The 16375-nt window shown below is 46.6% G+C and overlaps 2 protein-coding genes across 2 annotated transcripts; both read right to left on the reverse strand.

The window, feature by feature from the left end:
* Window positions 1-5403: 5403 nt before the first annotated feature.
* rsph14 (radial spoke head 14 homolog) lies at window positions 5404-8404 on the reverse strand. The gene is made up of 6 exons (XM_005948222.3): window positions 8004-8404; window positions 7622-7724; window positions 6602-6720; window positions 6186-6408; window positions 5961-6100; window positions 5404-5792 (listed from the first exon to the last, which is right to left on the reverse strand). The coding sequence occupies exons 1-6, from the start codon at window positions 8176-8178 to the stop codon at window positions 5512-5514; spliced, it is 1041 nt and encodes a 346-aa protein (XP_005948284.1). The 5' UTR covers window positions 8179-8404; the 3' UTR covers window positions 5404-5511.
* Window positions 8405-12307: 3903 nt separating this feature from the next.
* On the reverse strand, window positions 12308-16100 carry srp19 (signal recognition particle 19). Its single transcript, XM_005948223.2, has 5 exons — window positions 15892-16100; window positions 13753-13828; window positions 13001-13072; window positions 12745-12853; window positions 12308-12660 (listed from the first exon to the last, which is right to left on the reverse strand). The coding sequence occupies exons 1-5, from the start codon at window positions 15927-15929 to the stop codon at window positions 12530-12532; spliced, it is 426 nt and encodes a 141-aa protein (XP_005948285.1). The 5' UTR covers window positions 15930-16100; the 3' UTR covers window positions 12308-12529.
* Window positions 16101-16375: the final 275 nt, after the last annotated feature.

The raw sequence follows: 16375 nt of genomic DNA on the forward strand, positions 1-16375 counted from the left end.
TGAGTTAGTAACTGAGTTACAAGATACTAAAAGAAATTAATTACTTGAAAAGTAACTATTGCGTTACTTTTAAAAAAATGTTTAACCCTCTGGGGCACACACGCGCGCGCACACACACACAGTGTTCTCCTGCTCTCTCAGGACTGCAGGCTCATCATTCACAGCAGCACAGAGAGCTGATGCAGTTTACATCACACACTCTGTTCAGCGAGGGCCGGACACGTCAGAGCGCTGTGACCTCTGACCTTTAACCTCACCACTGCTAGATTCAGCATCACACACAGTTAAAAAAGCTCAGATTTTAAACAAGTCGCTTCAAATCCATCTATCTGTTTTCCTGTTGTTTCCATGACTACGCGTCTTTCCCACACCTCTGCTGAGGTCACGTGATCAAACAGTCATCCATCATCGTTCTGCACATGAACAGACACAGGGACACTCCACCTCCACAATCAAACGCACCTCCTCAGGTCTGTCCTCCTTCTTAAAGACTGTACATAAAAGATGGACATAGCTAAGGCGAGGTCACCGATTGGTTGCATGTTGAAGCCTTACTGTTAGCGTTTTGTAGTTGCCATGGTGATTTCTTAGAGACCAGGCTGTGTAAACACAGATGAATATGAATATGTACTCAGAGGCTGAAGGAGGCGATCGCTGAGTTCTTACTGCAGAAACACAGACACGAGCCATCGAGCGTGAAAACAGATTAAAATGTGGACAGAGAGACATGGAGGGAGGTAAAGGTACAGCCAGAAACAGAAAGACACAGAGATAAACTGAGATACTGTGTGGGGTGACCTCACTGACAGATTTATAAAGACCGAGACAGAATCTGGCTTTGAGGATAAAGAAGAAGAGAAATCACAAGAGATAAAAACTGAGAGCGACATAAACCGATCAGGATCAATCAAGAGAAACTGATAGAAGCTGAGATCCAGAGAGCAAACCACAGGACTGAGACCGGACATGCAGAGAAATCCAGCTGGACAAGAGGACAGGAAGGAACAGAAGAAATACAAGACGAGACAGATCAGGAGACACGGAGACAGAACAAAGATAAAGACACGTGAATAAACCAAAACCAGTGGGAACAAACCAGCAGAAGTGAGAAATCCCGGAGACATAAATCAGAGAAACGAATAGAAACACTTTTGAGTCTCTGGTGAGAAGAAAGTTGCAGAAGCTCAGAGAGGACAAGACAGGGACGTGTGGAGGACTTCAGGGTGGAGGCCGGCCGGCGGAGTGATGCTGGATGAGGAGGAGTGTTACATAAACCCTCCTCCTCCTCTCCTCCGCGTGCTCACTCTCCAGCAGCCTCTTACATAATTTCACACCGTCATCATCATCATCATCAGTATTCATCATCCTGACTTTAAAGATAACTGAACACCGGGAGGAGCTTGTCTCTGTGTCCGGCGGAGGCGCACCGCAGACCGGCGTGATCAGCGGCTGCTCCCCCGCACAAGGTCGACCTCAACCGGCGAGAGAGCTGGCCAACGTCCCGCTAAAAACTCCGCATTTTAACCCAACAGCATCCGCCTGAGCTCTGAGAGCGACTCGGACTCTCAGGATCAGCTTCACGCTGAGGCTGAAACAGCTGCTGCTCAGGAGGAAGCACTGAAACTCCCACGATCACAGCGTGTAACTCGTCACGGCAAGCACGAAGGTGAATCTTACCTGCGAGCGTCAGCGCTGCTGGTCAGAAACATCCAGCAGCTCGTCACCACCTGCTCTGGGTGATAGCGGCACTGCGCCTCTCACTATCTCTGCCCACTACCCCTCTAAGTCTCTCTACCACTCTCTCTCTCTGGACTGGTCCATTCACAGCAGCGGGGGGGTTAAACATAACTCTGCAACATGCCTGTGCAGGGGTGTATCCATCGTTTTTAAAGCGAGGTGGCACAAAGCAGAGCCAACCTGTGTGTGTGTGTGTGTGTGTGTGTGTGTGTGTGTGTGTGTGTGTGTGTGTGTGTGTGTGGCAGTGGCTTCTGCTGAACTAGAAAGAAAAAAACTGGGAGGAGACGGTTTCATCGCAGCCAGCGGAGGCTGTGGATCAACGCATGATGAACGAGCTTCGAAGCAACCGGAGCCAACGAGAGGAGAAGAAAGGGACCACCCTTTGAGCTTAAAGGGGGCTCCTGATTGGATAGTCTGTCCCCAAACTCAGTCAGTAAGAGCTCCCCAGCTGTGAGGCGACTGTCAGCTGTACTGGGGGTCGGGTTGGGTGTGTCTATTACTTTAAGAAACTCATTAAAGTCTCAAAGTTTGTATTATTAGGGGCGTGGCCTCTTTGGTTGACAGAAAACTGCAGTTCCTGTAATCGCCACTTGAGGCAGAAATGATTTGTTCCTTTTAGTCAGCTTACGCTCTTTAATTAGCAGCTTCTTAGTACTTTTTAGCCTCATGTTCTCATATGATGGGCAGTAAAATCAGTCGCTGTGTTTGTTTATGAACTCAGGTTCAGATGGTTAGGGTAAGCATGAAAGCATTATGTCAATTTGATGTCCCCACAAAGATATCAAAACAAAGGGGGTCCATGTGCTCGCACGCCCGTCTCCATTTGACCCCGCCCACGCCGTCTTCGGGGCAGCGTTTGCTTTTCCCGCGTCTTCCTGAGGACTCTTCTGTTATGGGTTGATCGGCCTCAGCCACCGAATCTTCTCCGCTTCCATTTACCAGTGTTGGGCAAGTTACTTTGAAAAAGTAATTAATTATAGTTACTAGTTACTTCTTCAAAAAAGTAACTGAGTTAGTAACTGAGTTACAAGATTCTAAAAGTAATTAATTACTTGAAAAGTAACTATTGCGTTACTTTTAAAAAAATGTTTAACCCTCTGGGGTCCAGGGTATCATTGGCCATTTTTAACCACATTTCACCTTTAAAAACAGTTTATTTGTCTTGTTTGGTCTCATCCTTTTCAGCACAACCTCACGTGTCTGAATTTACAGTCATGTTTTCATTTTGACTACTGTATTAACACAATTGATCTAAAATCAGACAAAAAACATAAAATGCGAGTAGAAAAAGTTATATTTTTACTGTAACAACGACAAACATGTTTAATGAATCATATTTCATAACAAATATAAATTGTCAATTTTAAAATTGATATTTAAAAAATATTGAGGAAAAAAACACACGTATGTGATTGTTTTGCCCCCTGAGCTCCAGCTGTTGTGCCAGACAGTGATCGTGATCACCGTCCGCGGGAGCGCAGCTGCTTAAAGCTGTAGCGTCCAGATTACTTACAGCTACTTCCTGCAGCTGATATAGGATGCTGTAAGCTGAACACAGCTTCAACCGTCTGTTTGTTGAAAAATAGTAACGCGACCACATTTTCTTGTTAGTAACGGTAACGGCGTTGTAACGACAGGAATAGTAATTAGCTAGATTAGTAGTTACTGAAAAAAGTAACGGCGTTAGTAACGCTGTTACTTGTAACACTGTTATTCCCGTCACTGCCAGTTACATATCCATAATATCAACGTCCAGTGTCATGGCACTTGTTCATCATGTGATCCATTCAGGCTGAAGCTCCGTCATTCATTTTTGAGGCGTTCACGGCGTGTTTGCTGAGGATAGTACCGTCCGTGCCGCCACCAACCTCCACATGCTCCATCTTTGTGATATTAATGTGTTTGTTTGACCACACTGCCACGTTCCAGTGCAATGCGTGTTTGTCCCTCTGTGTCGTCTTGCAGGTTCCTGGTAGGCGGAGTCAATGACGGTGAGCACCTGTCCAGCCTCCCTGTGTCAGTCTCTGCCCTCTCTCTGTTTATGCAGCACATCAATTACAGTTAATTATGATTAATTTTTCCTTCTTTATATTAAACACATTTGTATATTTTTGTTAAAGTGCGTGTCGCCCATTATTTGGACCTGACTGAGCTCCCTGTACAGACGACCTGAGACAGTCTTAGTGTGTCAATAATCTGCTGTTGTGTTTGTTCTGTTCTCAGCTATTTTCTTATGTATAAAGGGACAGACATTGGAAACTCGTCTGATATAAATCACGTGTTCTTGCGCAGACTCATGTTTCACACTTTTGAACAGCGCTGGCCTCTCCGGCTCCCTCTTTTGTTTCGTTCATGCAGTTTGTTTGTCTTCATGTCACCACCTGCAGCGTCAGGCTCTCAGTTTTGTTCAGAGCAGCAGGTCTGAGAGGAAACGCCATTCAGTACGAACAAGGCGATCCCGCTCACAGGGGCTCAAACACTGGTGCGTGACCCTGAGGGGGTCACAGACGTCTCTGGTTGTGTTCTACAGTGTGTATCACCCTGCTCATCTGCTAATAATGCTAATACATAATACTGAATATCACTTAAATATTAAATATTTATTTAAACTACAATAGTTAAATCAAAGAGGTTTTATATAAAGTCTGTCATCAATGACTTTGTTTTAGACTAAAAACTGAATTAGTTTGATTTGTATCCGAAACACGCTGCACAGGTCAGGTCAGATTATATTTAAACTTTACATTTGGGACACTGGGGGACGTACTTGTACCTAAACCTTTCAGGTAAAGTAGAAAGTGGGCGTATTTTGCTCATTTCACGTCCGCTGTTCTTCTAAATGTGTTCTGGAGATGACTAAAGTGGCTTTCCATGAATAACAGTTCAAAGTAATCCTTTATCTGAGCTTTCATGGAGCTGTCTGAAATAAGCTGCTTTAGCTTCTGTCTCTTTAACACCTCACTCACAATTTAAGCCCCCTGTCTTCTGATTGGATGACTTCAGGAAGCCTGCTGAGGGGCAGTACTCTGCACTGATGAGCTGTGCGGCCTACACCTGTGAGATGTGATGATGTGATTATTTTTTAAGAGTCCATCAAAATTTCCGAACATTATTTCATGTCCCTGAACATGGCGTTTCACCCATGTGTACTGATTCACGCCCATGTAGCCACGCCTCTTATAAAACAAAAGTTCAAATTTGGAGTTGGGAGGTGTTGGTGATGTCATCGCGTGTGTGAGAGACGTTTTTTATTTCTCGTTTTTCAAATACATTTAAACGGTGTCACTTGGTTAATGTTAGTAAGACTTTAGTTCGGGTTAAAACGCGACGCCTTTTGAAGCTTTGTTCCCTTCTTAGTTGCCGTGGTAACGCCTCTCTATTGGACAGACAGTAAACATAGTTCCCACTAAAACACATCGCTTACAAATCTGTAACATTCACAGACATTAACGATACACGATATGCGTCAGACTTCTTTACTCAGCCGGAGGTGTCGCCCCCTGCTGGACATTAGAACAAATGCAGGTTTAATCTCTTCCTTCAGAAAACACACAGTGAACACATGCTGGCATTCATGAGCAGAACCCTTTAGAGTAAATGTCCTCAGCAGTTAAAGTAAACAACCTACTCTTATAACACATTCATAGAAATATCCCATGATGCACCCAGATTTGATTGGACTGGTCATGTGATGTTTAACAATGACATCAGAAAATGTGTGATGAGTTTTGCTCTTTTATTTTCTTACTCCATGAGACCTCTGGAGGTCAGAGGTCATGGAGTCCAGGTGATGACCTGGATGGCGGTCTGAGTGGCCCGCCGGATGTCCTGGTCCACCTCCGCAGCCTCAGCCTTCTTCTCCAGCAGGGGGAGCTGCTCCAGGAGGAGGCGGCGGCCGTTAGGAGCCTCAGCCAATGAGGTGAGCGCACGAAGGACGTACATGATGAGGGCCTTCCTCCTCTTCTTCATCTCCTCCTCGTCATCGTCCCCGTGCTTCTCAGACAGCAGGCCGAGGAGGACGGGGAGGACGTCCAGGTCCAGGCACCGCTGCTTACCTGCAGTCACAGATACTTCTGTGTTTGAAACATGGAACTAAACTGAAGCTGGGTCGATACCTTCAGACTGATCGTGGATGTAAGAACCAATTTTGCTTAAATTGATCCTGATTCAAAGTTTGGAGTTTCTGAGTTGAGGGTTGTGGAAGCCGGTGTGTGCGTTTGTACCTGTGGTGATGATGACGGTGTTCATGATGACTCCTGCAGCGTTGGCTTGAACCTCCACGTCTTTGTCCTGTAGAAGACCGACGAGGACAGGAAGGACCTCGGCATCCTCGCAGACCTGTCGCTTCCCGTCCATGGGAACGCTGTAACCAGCAGACAAACAGTCGGTTAAACCAGCGCACGGCGAGGAAACAAAAGCACAGCCTGGATCAGAGCGAGCTGATCTACCTGAGTGCCATCATTGCTGCGGCCGCATCTCGGCGGATGATCGAGGATCGGTGGGACAGTTTGCGTCCCAGCAGTGAGACGCCATCGGAGGCCAACCCCGGCAGGGCGTCCAGCCTGGAGCAGTGGGTGAGGGTGGAGAGGAGCAGCAACTGCACCTCCTCATCTTCCTCCTTTGTGAGTTTCAGCATCAGTTTAGGCACCAGAGAGAGGAGAGCCTCTGCTCCTGCAGGGCGGCGTGGAAAACCCACAATTAAGCCCTGAACTGTCCTCATGAACGCCTACAGATGTACGAGTGCTGCAGCATGTGACCTGCTGCCCTGAGGACACGCCCCCTGACCCCTCAAACATCAGCTTAGTCCTCAGTCACTAAACTCCAGGTTTGAGTTCAGCTGCTGATGCTGAGAATCCGAGCTTACCTGCAGGCAGCAGAGCGAGGTGGCTCAGCACTTGGTGGACGTTCCTCCTGCAGGAGAACGAGGAGTCATCCAACAGCTGACAGAGAGGAGGGAGCAGGGAGGAGGCGAGGACGGCCTGCCTGCAGGAGGAGGCGACAGGACACACACATGAACCCTGAACAGCTTTAAAGCTCCTGAACTTTCAGAAAGATTCAAAAAATGACACAAACGGATCCCAACAAATATCCTAAATTTATAAAAGAAACTCTGCTAGTTAATGTTCCACAGGCAGACGCAACTCTCATGATTTAGCTCTTATGTGATGCTTTATTTATCGTAATAATTTTAAAAAAGGTAAATTCTGTGTTTTTAATAGGTTATTAAATAAAATTGAAAAGTTATTTCACAGTGTTAATAAAAAAGTACTTTGTGTAATTTGGTGGTTTATTTATTGTCAAATAATTTTAAAAAGTTGTTCATTTGTGTCGGACATTTATTTCAATGTCATGTTTAAAAGCTCCATAACACAAAGAGGAGCCAAGCTTCAGCTTCACCTGGACCTCACAGCTGGGACACAGCGCCACCTGCTGGTGGGGCCGCAGCACAGCAGAAACTGAGAGCCCAGCAGTTCAGATTTTCTCTTCATCGTTCTTTCATTCTGCTCACACGTCGCATCCTGTTGTCCAGAACAGCCGTTTGTCAACTTTTCAGGCTCAACATTTTCTCTCCTGTCTGAAAAACTCCAAAACAAGATTGTTTGCTTCTTCGTGATGAACTCGAGTGTTTGAGCAGATCTTTGGTCTGTGATCGACTCCAAACACGTTTGTCTTAAAGACACGAGAAGCTTTATTTCCTAGTTTTGCTAGTTTTTGGTTGTCATTTTTGTGTATCTGTTGTTTTGCATTATGTGGTTGTTTGATCTGTTTGCCTCTTTATTGCAATTGTGAGTGTTTTGCTTTCCTGCTTTTCCGTTTTAAACAGAATGACCTGATGACCCCGTCTTCCTCCCGGTGCTGTGCCAGTTTGTCTCGGTGCACGTACCTGCCGATGCTGTGTGAGGTCAGCAGGTGAAGAAGCTCACAGATTTTTGCTCTGACTGATGGATCTTCATCCCTGAACAAAACCTTCAGCTGCTTCAGATAACCTGCAGAAGAAGAACCAGTTTGTACTTTTCCCAACTTTCCTCCATTTTAGTCACAGCAGACTTCAGAGTGGGCCGGTGCCACCCCAAGTCCCACCTTCAAACACGCCAATAACAGCTAGTGAAACACCTGAAGTCCTCAGGTTATGTTTTATAGTTTTCAAAAGCAGATGTCCAGCACAGTGTCACGGCTCCTCCCTTCTCTCCCTGATTTCCCCTGAACTGCACACCTGTCCTCCCTGTGCAGAGGGCGGACCTCACGGTGACCCTCTGAGCTCTTACCTCCGGTAACAGCCTGGTGCAGTCGCTCCGGCTCGTGCACCAGGTCGCAGAGTGACGTCAGAGCCCGGAGCCTCGCCGCAGCCCCGGCCCGCAGCAGCTCCCCGAACAGCTGCGGCACGGCCCGCCGCCCGAAGGCCACGGGAGCCCGGGTCGGGTCCGTGAGCGCCCCGGCCATCCGGGACGAAACTCCGCGTAGAGGTGAGAGAGGGGGCAGGTTAATCGATCAGGAGCACACCGGGTCCGCTGGTCAGCCGATCAACGCTCACCTGTTGCCTAGTAACCGCATATAAACATCAGGCCACTGTGGTGATGCGTTCCAGGCCCGTAGGACTTATGGGAACCTCAGTTTTCAGTTTTATTTGTCATATGCAAGTTAGCACAGGGTCAACATTGCAATGAAGTGTGTTTGACGAGCAGCAGTCACTCAGCAGCATGATACAGTAGGAGAAAATATAATAAAATAATAAAGAAAATAGAAAAATAGCAAGGAGCAAAATATTAGAGAGACATGGCAAAAGAGAAGAGATGACTAAATATATATGTATCTATAAATATAAATATATGTACACTAGTGATTAAATAAGAAAATTTTGAAAAGAAATATGGCGGGAGGGCAGATGGGACATTGCACAGGAATGAGCAGCAGAAAATCACAGTATTGCACTTTTAAATATAAATATCAATAACAATAAAGTGGAGTGACCAGTGCAGATTATATAGAGTACTTGTGAAGCTACAGGGTAGCTTCTGAGTGCTGTGTTGTGTGTGTTTAAGTGTTGTGGTTGAGGTGTCGTATGGCTTGGTGGTAAAAACTGTTTTTAAGTCTTGTAGTCCGAGCAGACAGACTCCTGTAACGTCTGCCAGATGGTAACAAGGAGAAGAGCTGATGTGCTGGGTGGCTGTGGTCCTTGGTGACCTCCTGACTGGTCCTGTTATTCCGTGATGGTTTGTTTAAATCGAATAGAAACACAATCATCAAATCAAACAATCGCAAAAAATAAAGCGGAAGCGACACCCGAAGGAGCTGCTGCCACGGAAACCATCCAGTGAGGGTCCCGGTGTAGCTTCTGTGCTGTTTGGTCTAAGGAGCTTGGAAAGAAAAGCGTCTGGACTTCTTTAAGTTGCTTGAAGACGTTTCACCTCTCATCCTAGAAGCTTCTTCAGTTCTAGGGTAAAATGGCAGAGAGTCCCCCCACAGAGGGACAAAAGGACCCCCTGATGATCCTCTAATCGCCTGAGCCAAGGTGTGAAACTGGGTGTGGGTCCCAATCAGCCAGAGTTTCAGGTGAGCTCATTGTGAAACCTGGCCCCATCTTATCATGTGATTTCCTGAGGTCAGATGGCCCAGGATGTGAGTGGGCATCAAGGCGTCTGGGAGGGATCTCAAAACTGGATCATAGATGGCAGACAGTTGGTGTCGTAAACCCCGCCTCTGTTCAAAGATGGTCGCTCACAGTGGACATAGATGCTTCTTTCACTCCTCTTTCAAACCATCTGTCCTCTCTGTCCAAAATGTGAACATTGGCATCCTCGAAAGAGTGTCCTTTATCCTTAAGATGCAGATGGACTGCTGAGTCTTGTCCTGTGGAGGTGGCTCTTCTATGTTGTGCCATGCGCTTGTGAAGTGGCTGTTTGGTCTCTCTAATGTAGAGGTCTGGGCATTCCTCGCTGCACTGTACAGCATACACCACATTGTTAAGTTGTGTTTTGGAGTTTTGTCTTTCGGGTGAACCAGTTTCTGTCTGAGCGTGTTGCTGGGTCTGAAATCAGTACTTTACTGATCCTTGGGGGAAATTATTTTTCGTTACAGTGCTCCATTATAAACAAACATTAACAAGACAGACAATACACTAACTAAGAATAGCACCATATATATACATAAAAGTCACTTATTAATAAATAGCTGAAAAAGAAACATGTAGCTGTTGCAGCAAACAGTGTGTTAGGTGGAGGAGTTGTACAGGGAGCCACAGGCAGGAATGATTTCCTGTGTCGTTCAGTGGTGCATCATGGGTAATCTCAGTCTCTCACTGAACGTGCTCCTGTGACTGACCAGCATGTCATGGAGTGGGTGGGAGGTGTTATCCAACATTGTCTTTATCTTGGACAGCATCCGCCTCTCCGACACCACCTTGAGGGAGTCCAGCTCCATCCCCACAACATTGCTGGCCTTACGGATCAGTTTATTAAGTCTGTTGGCATCTGCGACCCTCAGCCTGCTCCCCCAGCATGCAACAGCATAGAGGATCGCACTGGCCACAACAGACTCATAGAAAATCCTAGCATTTTCTGGCAGATGTTGAAGGACCTCAGTCGCCTCAAAAAATAGAGACGACTCTGGCCCTTCCTGTAAAGTGCTGTGGTGTTTTTAGCCCAGTCCAGTTTATTGTCAATGTGAACTCCAAGGTATTTATAGTCCTCCACAATGTCAACACTGACCCCCTGGATTGAAACAGGGGTCAAGTGTTTCCTGGTCTTCCTGAAGTCCACGATCAGTTCCTTGGTCTTTGCCACGTTGAGCTGCAGATGATTCTGCTCACACCACGTGACAAAGGAGTCGACCACAGCCCGGTACTCTGTCTCATCATCCCTGCTGATGCATCCAACCACCGCAGAGTCATCAGAAAACTTCTGAAGATGGCAGGTCTCTGTGCAGTGGCTGAAGTCTGTGGTGTAGAGGGTGAAGAGGAAGGGGGAGAGGACAGTCCCCTGTGGTGCCCCTGTGTTGCTGATCACCTTGTCAGACACTCACTGTGGGAGACGTACATATTGTGGTCTTCCTGTCAGGTAATCAACAATCCAGGACACCAGAGAAGCATCCACCTGCATCGCTGCTAACTTATCACCCAGGAGGGTCGGCCTGATGGTGTTGAAAGCACTGGAAAAGTAAAAGAACATGACCCTCACAGTGCTCGCCGGCTGGTCCAGATGGGTGTAGACACGATTGAGCAGGTAGATGATGGCGTCCTCAGTTCCAAGACGAGGCTGATAAGGCTGATCCAGATGTGGTCTTACTATGGGTCGCAGCTGGTCCAGGATGAGCCTTTCCAGGGTCTTCATGATGTGGGAGGTCAGTGCCACGGGCCTGTAATCCTGGGGGCCGCTGGGACGTGGTGTCTTTGGTACAGGGACGAGGCATGATGTCTTCCACATCACCGGGACCCTCTGCAGACTCAGACTCAGCATAAACAGTTTATGAAAGAAGTGCACTGGGATGTCGTGCTTGGAGAAAACGCTCCTGAGTTTCTCTGATACACCGGCTACATACAATGTTGTTGCGTCTGTCCTTCTTATCCTCCCTCGCTGGTGTCTGATCTTCTTTTCGGTGCATCTTTGCTGACTTTATAAACGCCCAATTACGATAACCACGTTTTGAGTGCTTCCTTCACATGTGTGTTCCTTCTTTTTCCCTTCAGGCTTAGAGGGAACATGTTCTGCCCGGTGGTGTAAGGTCTTCAAGCAACCCAAAGAAGTCCAGACGCTTTTCTTTCCAAGCTCCTTAGACTATGATGACCTGGATGACTGAGAACCTTCACAAACGTCTGTGCTGTTAATGCTGGACGAGGTTTGGACTCTGGACCCTCATTCACACAAGTGCGCTCTTCTATGCTTTGAGTGGTTACCAGTTAACATTCACCTCACAGTGTGACACACCTCTGTATCGGCCGTCCGCTGGGACTGAACCAGCTGATGTCAGCTGGGGTCACGACCTCCGTCCTCCTCATGTGTTCAACTCTTCTCCTGTGACATTTCTCATTATTACACATAAGCTCTCTCTGCTTTGGTTTCTTTGCATGTGTCGACCGGATGAGTTGTTACAGAAAGAGAATTTCATTGCAACATCACTTTTACAAACATGTTTAAAAAAACCGGTAACGTGTTCAAGTCTTATTTTACCCGCTGTGAGCTGCAGAGACTGAGAAAGTGCTAAGACAGTCAAAACTAATCCACCCTGTGAGAAAAGAGCCCACTGAACACAAATCAGCGTGATGAGAACTACTGATGATGAAAGGAAGCATCTTTATTTTAGTCTGAGCCCAGTCCCATCTGCTAACATAGAGGTTTATGCCCTATACTGCAGTCAGACACCAGGGGGCGATAGAGACGTCTGGGCTTCATTTTTTGGGAGCTATTAGGTCGTCCATGTTTTCTACAGTCACTGGTCAAACCTGTGGGGAAAAAAGAACTTAGGTTCTCTTAAACCTGAAAAAACGTATTGAAATTACTGGAAAAACATCAGAACGCGCCGATGCTGACGTCACTGTTGGATTCGTTCTGAGGTCGACACACGAAGGCAACAAATAAAAGGAGAGAAAATGAAACGTTTATTGTGTGAAGCTGTTGGACGAGGTGAACGGAGCCCTCAGTTCAAACATAAATGAAACATGAGAACGTGAAAAACATTCAGGTTTTCATTTTGGAAGCAGAATAAGAGAAGAACAAAAACCTGCCTCCATCTGATTCTCATCCAATCAAATCAATAACCAACAAAAAACATTTAAACACAAACCAAAATCATTTTGTGTCTATTTCTTCTTCTTCTTGCTCTTCTTCCCTCCCTCTCCCTGCTGAGAGCTGGTGTCGCCTCCTCCGCTCTTCTGGGTCCGAGTCTTGAGTTTGGGGATCATCTCTGCGACGTAGATCATCACGTCTTTACCTGCAATCACCACAAACGGCACACCTTTACCTCGGCTAATGTCGTCTACGTGCAGCAGTGTCCTTTCAAAATAAAAGCACTCACGTGAGCTGAACTTCTCCTGACACGGGCTGCCGTCCGCCTGCTTAATCTGAACTCTGACCCGACCTTTGAACTGGCCGTCCCTGTTCCACTCCCGGGGGTGGATTTTGTTCTGGAAGAGACACACAGAGTCCGACCACGCTGTGTTTACAGAGTGTGTGTGTGTGTGTGTGTGTGTGTGTGTGTGTGTGTGTGTGTGTGTGTGTGTGTGTGTGTGTGTGTGTGTGTGTGTGCGCGCGCGCACGCTCTCAGGTGTTACCTCCATGTAGACGTTCATCCCTGCAGCCGCCAGCACGTCTCTGATCTCAGTGCAGGACGGATTCTCCACCGCCTGCAGACACAGCAGCACGTTCACACTCAGCACGCCACTTCCTGTTTATTTTACTTTAGTACATTTGAGCGAGCAGCAGATGTCCTGATGCCCGATCAGTAATCCAGGTAAAGAAATCCCAAAAGGTTGATTCTGTTCATCTGGATGTTTTCAGTGGGAGAAACGTATCATGATGACTAACAGCTGCTGATCAATGACCCTGATCTTTGATCAATGGTCATGAGAATTTGCATATCATTGATGATAAGCTGACCTCCAGCCCACTGTTCATGGACAGAATCAACCTTTTCACAGTGAAACTTTTTGTTTCTGGGTTTTTTTTCTCCATCTGGTCTTTTTTTTTTTTTAAATCCAAGAGTTTCTTCACACTTATCTCGTGTTTCAGTCGACTGTAAAATCCTTTAAAAGAAGAAGATGAGTTAAGTTCAAAGATCAGGTTTCAGAGGAAACATCAAACACGATCGTTCAGGTTATCAGAGGCTGTTTCCATGTTATGCTACAAACACTTGTGCCTCATGATTTTTACTTATTTAAGAAAACGAATCTTCCAGCAGTCGTGCGTCTCCTGTGGACGCACAGCACGAGCTCTAATGATCTTTATGCTGTTTTCATCTACAAAAGCATGTCACACAGGCTGCGAGCGTACGTAGTCATCAAACACATGAACGTTAAACCGTCACCTTCTCCACGGAGATCCTTCGTCCTTCAGCCAGCGTCTTCTTACTGTTGATGTAGATGGGATAGAGGCAGACGAACCTGAAACAGACGACGCAGCGACTCAGTGACTGACGGCCGTCCTCATGCATGAAGCCGAGCGCGCTAAGTAAGAACGCTCGGCTGGAATCACTCACCAAAGACTGAAAGAGAACAAAATCTTTGTCTTTTTAAGAAACTTCTCTGGTTTGGCTGCTCAGATGTGAATATTTTGCATTTCTGAGTCACATTAAAACAAACACTGATGTCACTGCACCATGTTTGAATCACCTGCTGCACAAACGTCATCGTTTCTGCTCCGTGTGTGTGTGTGTGCATACAGAGCTGTGCAACAGTCTTCAGCCACTCCTCAGTTCTTTATATTTTGTAGGAAAATTTGAATAGAGTAAATATAAATGCCAATGCAGCAAACAGGGCAAAAACAAGCAGCCTGGAGGTGAATCTGTGGCGCGAGCAGCTTCATCCTTCAGCTCAGCGTGAGCTCTGAGCTGCTCTCCGTCTCTGAGGATCTTCAGTTCTCCGGGCTTCCTGAAGGACACTCATGTTGTGTTGTCCCACTCTGCTTCAGTGATGCTGAGGTCCGGCTCTGATGGCGGTCTCCTGTGTGCTTCACTGACGGTGTGTTGGGATCATCGTCGTGCTGAAACATGAAGCTGCTAAGATCAGATGTTCCTGCATGGAGGATCAGACTCCACCTGCAGCTGAAACCACGACAGCGTCTCCACCTGATGGCTGCAGACTCTCAGTGTGGGACCTCCTCGTCCACACGGACCATGATGTGGTTCCATCTCTAAATCAGACCTGTTCCTCTGGTCTTCAGGGCTCCGCCCTTCCTCCCGTATCCCTTCATTAAGAAGGTCTTCCTACAAGCCGTCCTCCACTGAGACATTTCTGATGAAGCTTCAGTGAACATTAGACGATCAGTTGAAGATGCAGATCATCTCTCAGCTCCTGTGTCAGCTCTTTCAGATCCTGTTGATCCACTGGAGAGTTTTTTAGGCCTCACACTTCTTCTTCTGTACAGTTTTTCTTTAGACTTCTAAATAAACGCTCCACACCACGCTGAGATATGCCACGTTATCAGCTCTTTGGGAATCCGCGTGTTGGATCAAAAATACTATTTTATGTCAAAATGTGATGTTTTTGGCATTTTTCACAGACTCGACTAAAGAAACGGTCTGCTATGTGTCGGCACGGGAGCTGTTTTTAACGTTTCAGTGATTCGTAGGTCAGAGTTCAGAGGCTTCATCAAAACAAACTAACAAAGATAACAAACACTATAAAAACGGTCAGGAACAAGGACTGGGCTAAAAATGAGGGAAGACAATGGAGGCCTTCTGGAGAACTGTTGCTCAAGAGCACTTTAAAAGTCACAAGAACGTCTGTCCGCTTGTAAACAAAACAAAGACATGAGACCTTTGTCTTCCAGTTTGGTTTCTCCGCTCTTCACTCAGATCTCTGTGGTACCAGCTCCTCTGACTGAGGAGGGAAACATCCTGTAAGCTCCACAGATCTGATCAAACTCTCCGAACCGGAACGTTCAGCAAACTTTCTGCACATTAATGTGACTCTGAAACATTTCGTCCCTTTAGCTTTAAAAATAAGGCGGTCTGTAAACATCAAGCTTAAGCTTCTAATCACACGTCATGCCTAAGGATGAGGACCACAGGCCAAACTTCATGTAGAAAATGCGCAATTTAACTTTCCCTCTGTTCCCCGTGACTTTACACACAGCTCAGTACAAAATACGATTTAAATATCGGCATGAAAGACATTTCACTAAAAGTCCTTTAAAAACTCAGTGTCAGCTTATCCTAATGTCCTCGTTTCACCGGCGTTTCATCGTCGAGGTTCGGCTCTGAAGTGAACATTTAAACCTTTAAAACAACCCTTTTCCGTGGAGCTTCAGTTAAAAGCTGCGGGACTGTATGCCGAACTGAAGATCAGCCTCCCAGGATCCACATGTGTGCTTCAACATCTTAAAATAAGTAAGTGTCGTTTGTAGGTGCATCTGTTTCCTTAAATGTTTAAAATTCTCCACAAGACTCTGCACGAGAAACCGGCTAGCTCTGTTAGCTGTAGCTTAGCCAGGGTCCTGGACTTACCGCTCTTTGTCCGCGGGGTTCTGGGTGAGATGAGCCATGGCTGTCGCTGCTCGGGGACTAAACGCACCGTCTGATCCGAGCCTCTCAGTAATGGACACTAATATGTTTGTAGTATCACCTCACATACACACAGGCTACCGTAAGAATAACGCAGCCATACGGCCACACTGTTGACAACAGCCGCTTCTCTTCTTCGGCTTCTGTATTTAGGCAGAATACACACAGCGCTGGGATGTTGCTGCCCTCTACTGTTTGTTTGTCAGTTCCTTTTTTGACATGAATATGAAACCTGTCAGTGAAGAAAGAAGCCGTAGACTCTAAGGCTTATGTCACATGTGAGCTGTAGCCTCAGCTTCTTGTTGTTAGCTGACAGGTGTGGCCCACAGTGTGGTCTTCTGCTGCTGTAGCCATTCTGCTTCATCGTCTGATGTGTTGTGCTTGCAGAGATGCGCATCTGCATAACTTGTGTATAACGAGCGGTTGT

Source organism: Haplochromis burtoni, unplaced genomic scaffold (genome assembly GCF_018398535.1).
Source record: "Haplochromis burtoni strain Fernald_Lab_line unplaced genomic scaffold, NCSU_Asbu1 Contig_557, whole genome shotgun sequence".
Taxonomy (NCBI): Eukaryota; Metazoa; Chordata; class Actinopteri; order Cichliformes; family Cichlidae; genus Haplochromis; species Haplochromis burtoni.

What these genes read in the sequence shown, in the direction of transcription:
- srp19 (XM_005948223.2), bottom strand. Translation starts at nt 15,929, where the DNA reads ATGGCTCATCTCACCCAGAACCCCGCGGACAAAGAGCG. An exon ending in GGATGAACGTCTACATGGAG is followed by an intron (nt 12,854 to 13,000) that starts GTAACACCTGAG and finishes TGTCTCTTCCAG; the next exon opens with AACAAAATCCACCCCCGGGA. An exon ending in TCAGGAGAAGTTCAGCTCAC is followed by an intron (nt 12,661 to 12,744) that starts GTGAGTGCTTTT and finishes TGGTGATTGCAG; the next exon opens with GTAAAGACGTGATGATCTAC.
- rsph14 (XM_005948222.3), bottom strand. Translation starts at nt 8,178, where the DNA reads ATGGCCGGGGCGCTCACGGACCCGACCCGGGCTCCCGTGGCCTTCGGG. An exon ending in ACCTCACACAGCATCGGCAG is followed by an intron (nt 6,721 to 7,621) that starts GTACGTGCACCG and finishes CTCCTCCTGCAG; the next exon opens with GCAGGCCGTCCTCGCCTCCT. An exon ending in CCTCGCTCTGCTGCCTGCAG is followed by an intron (nt 6,409 to 6,601) that starts GTAAGCTCGGAT and finishes GCCGCCCTGCAG; the next exon opens with GAGCAGAGGCTCTCCTCTCT.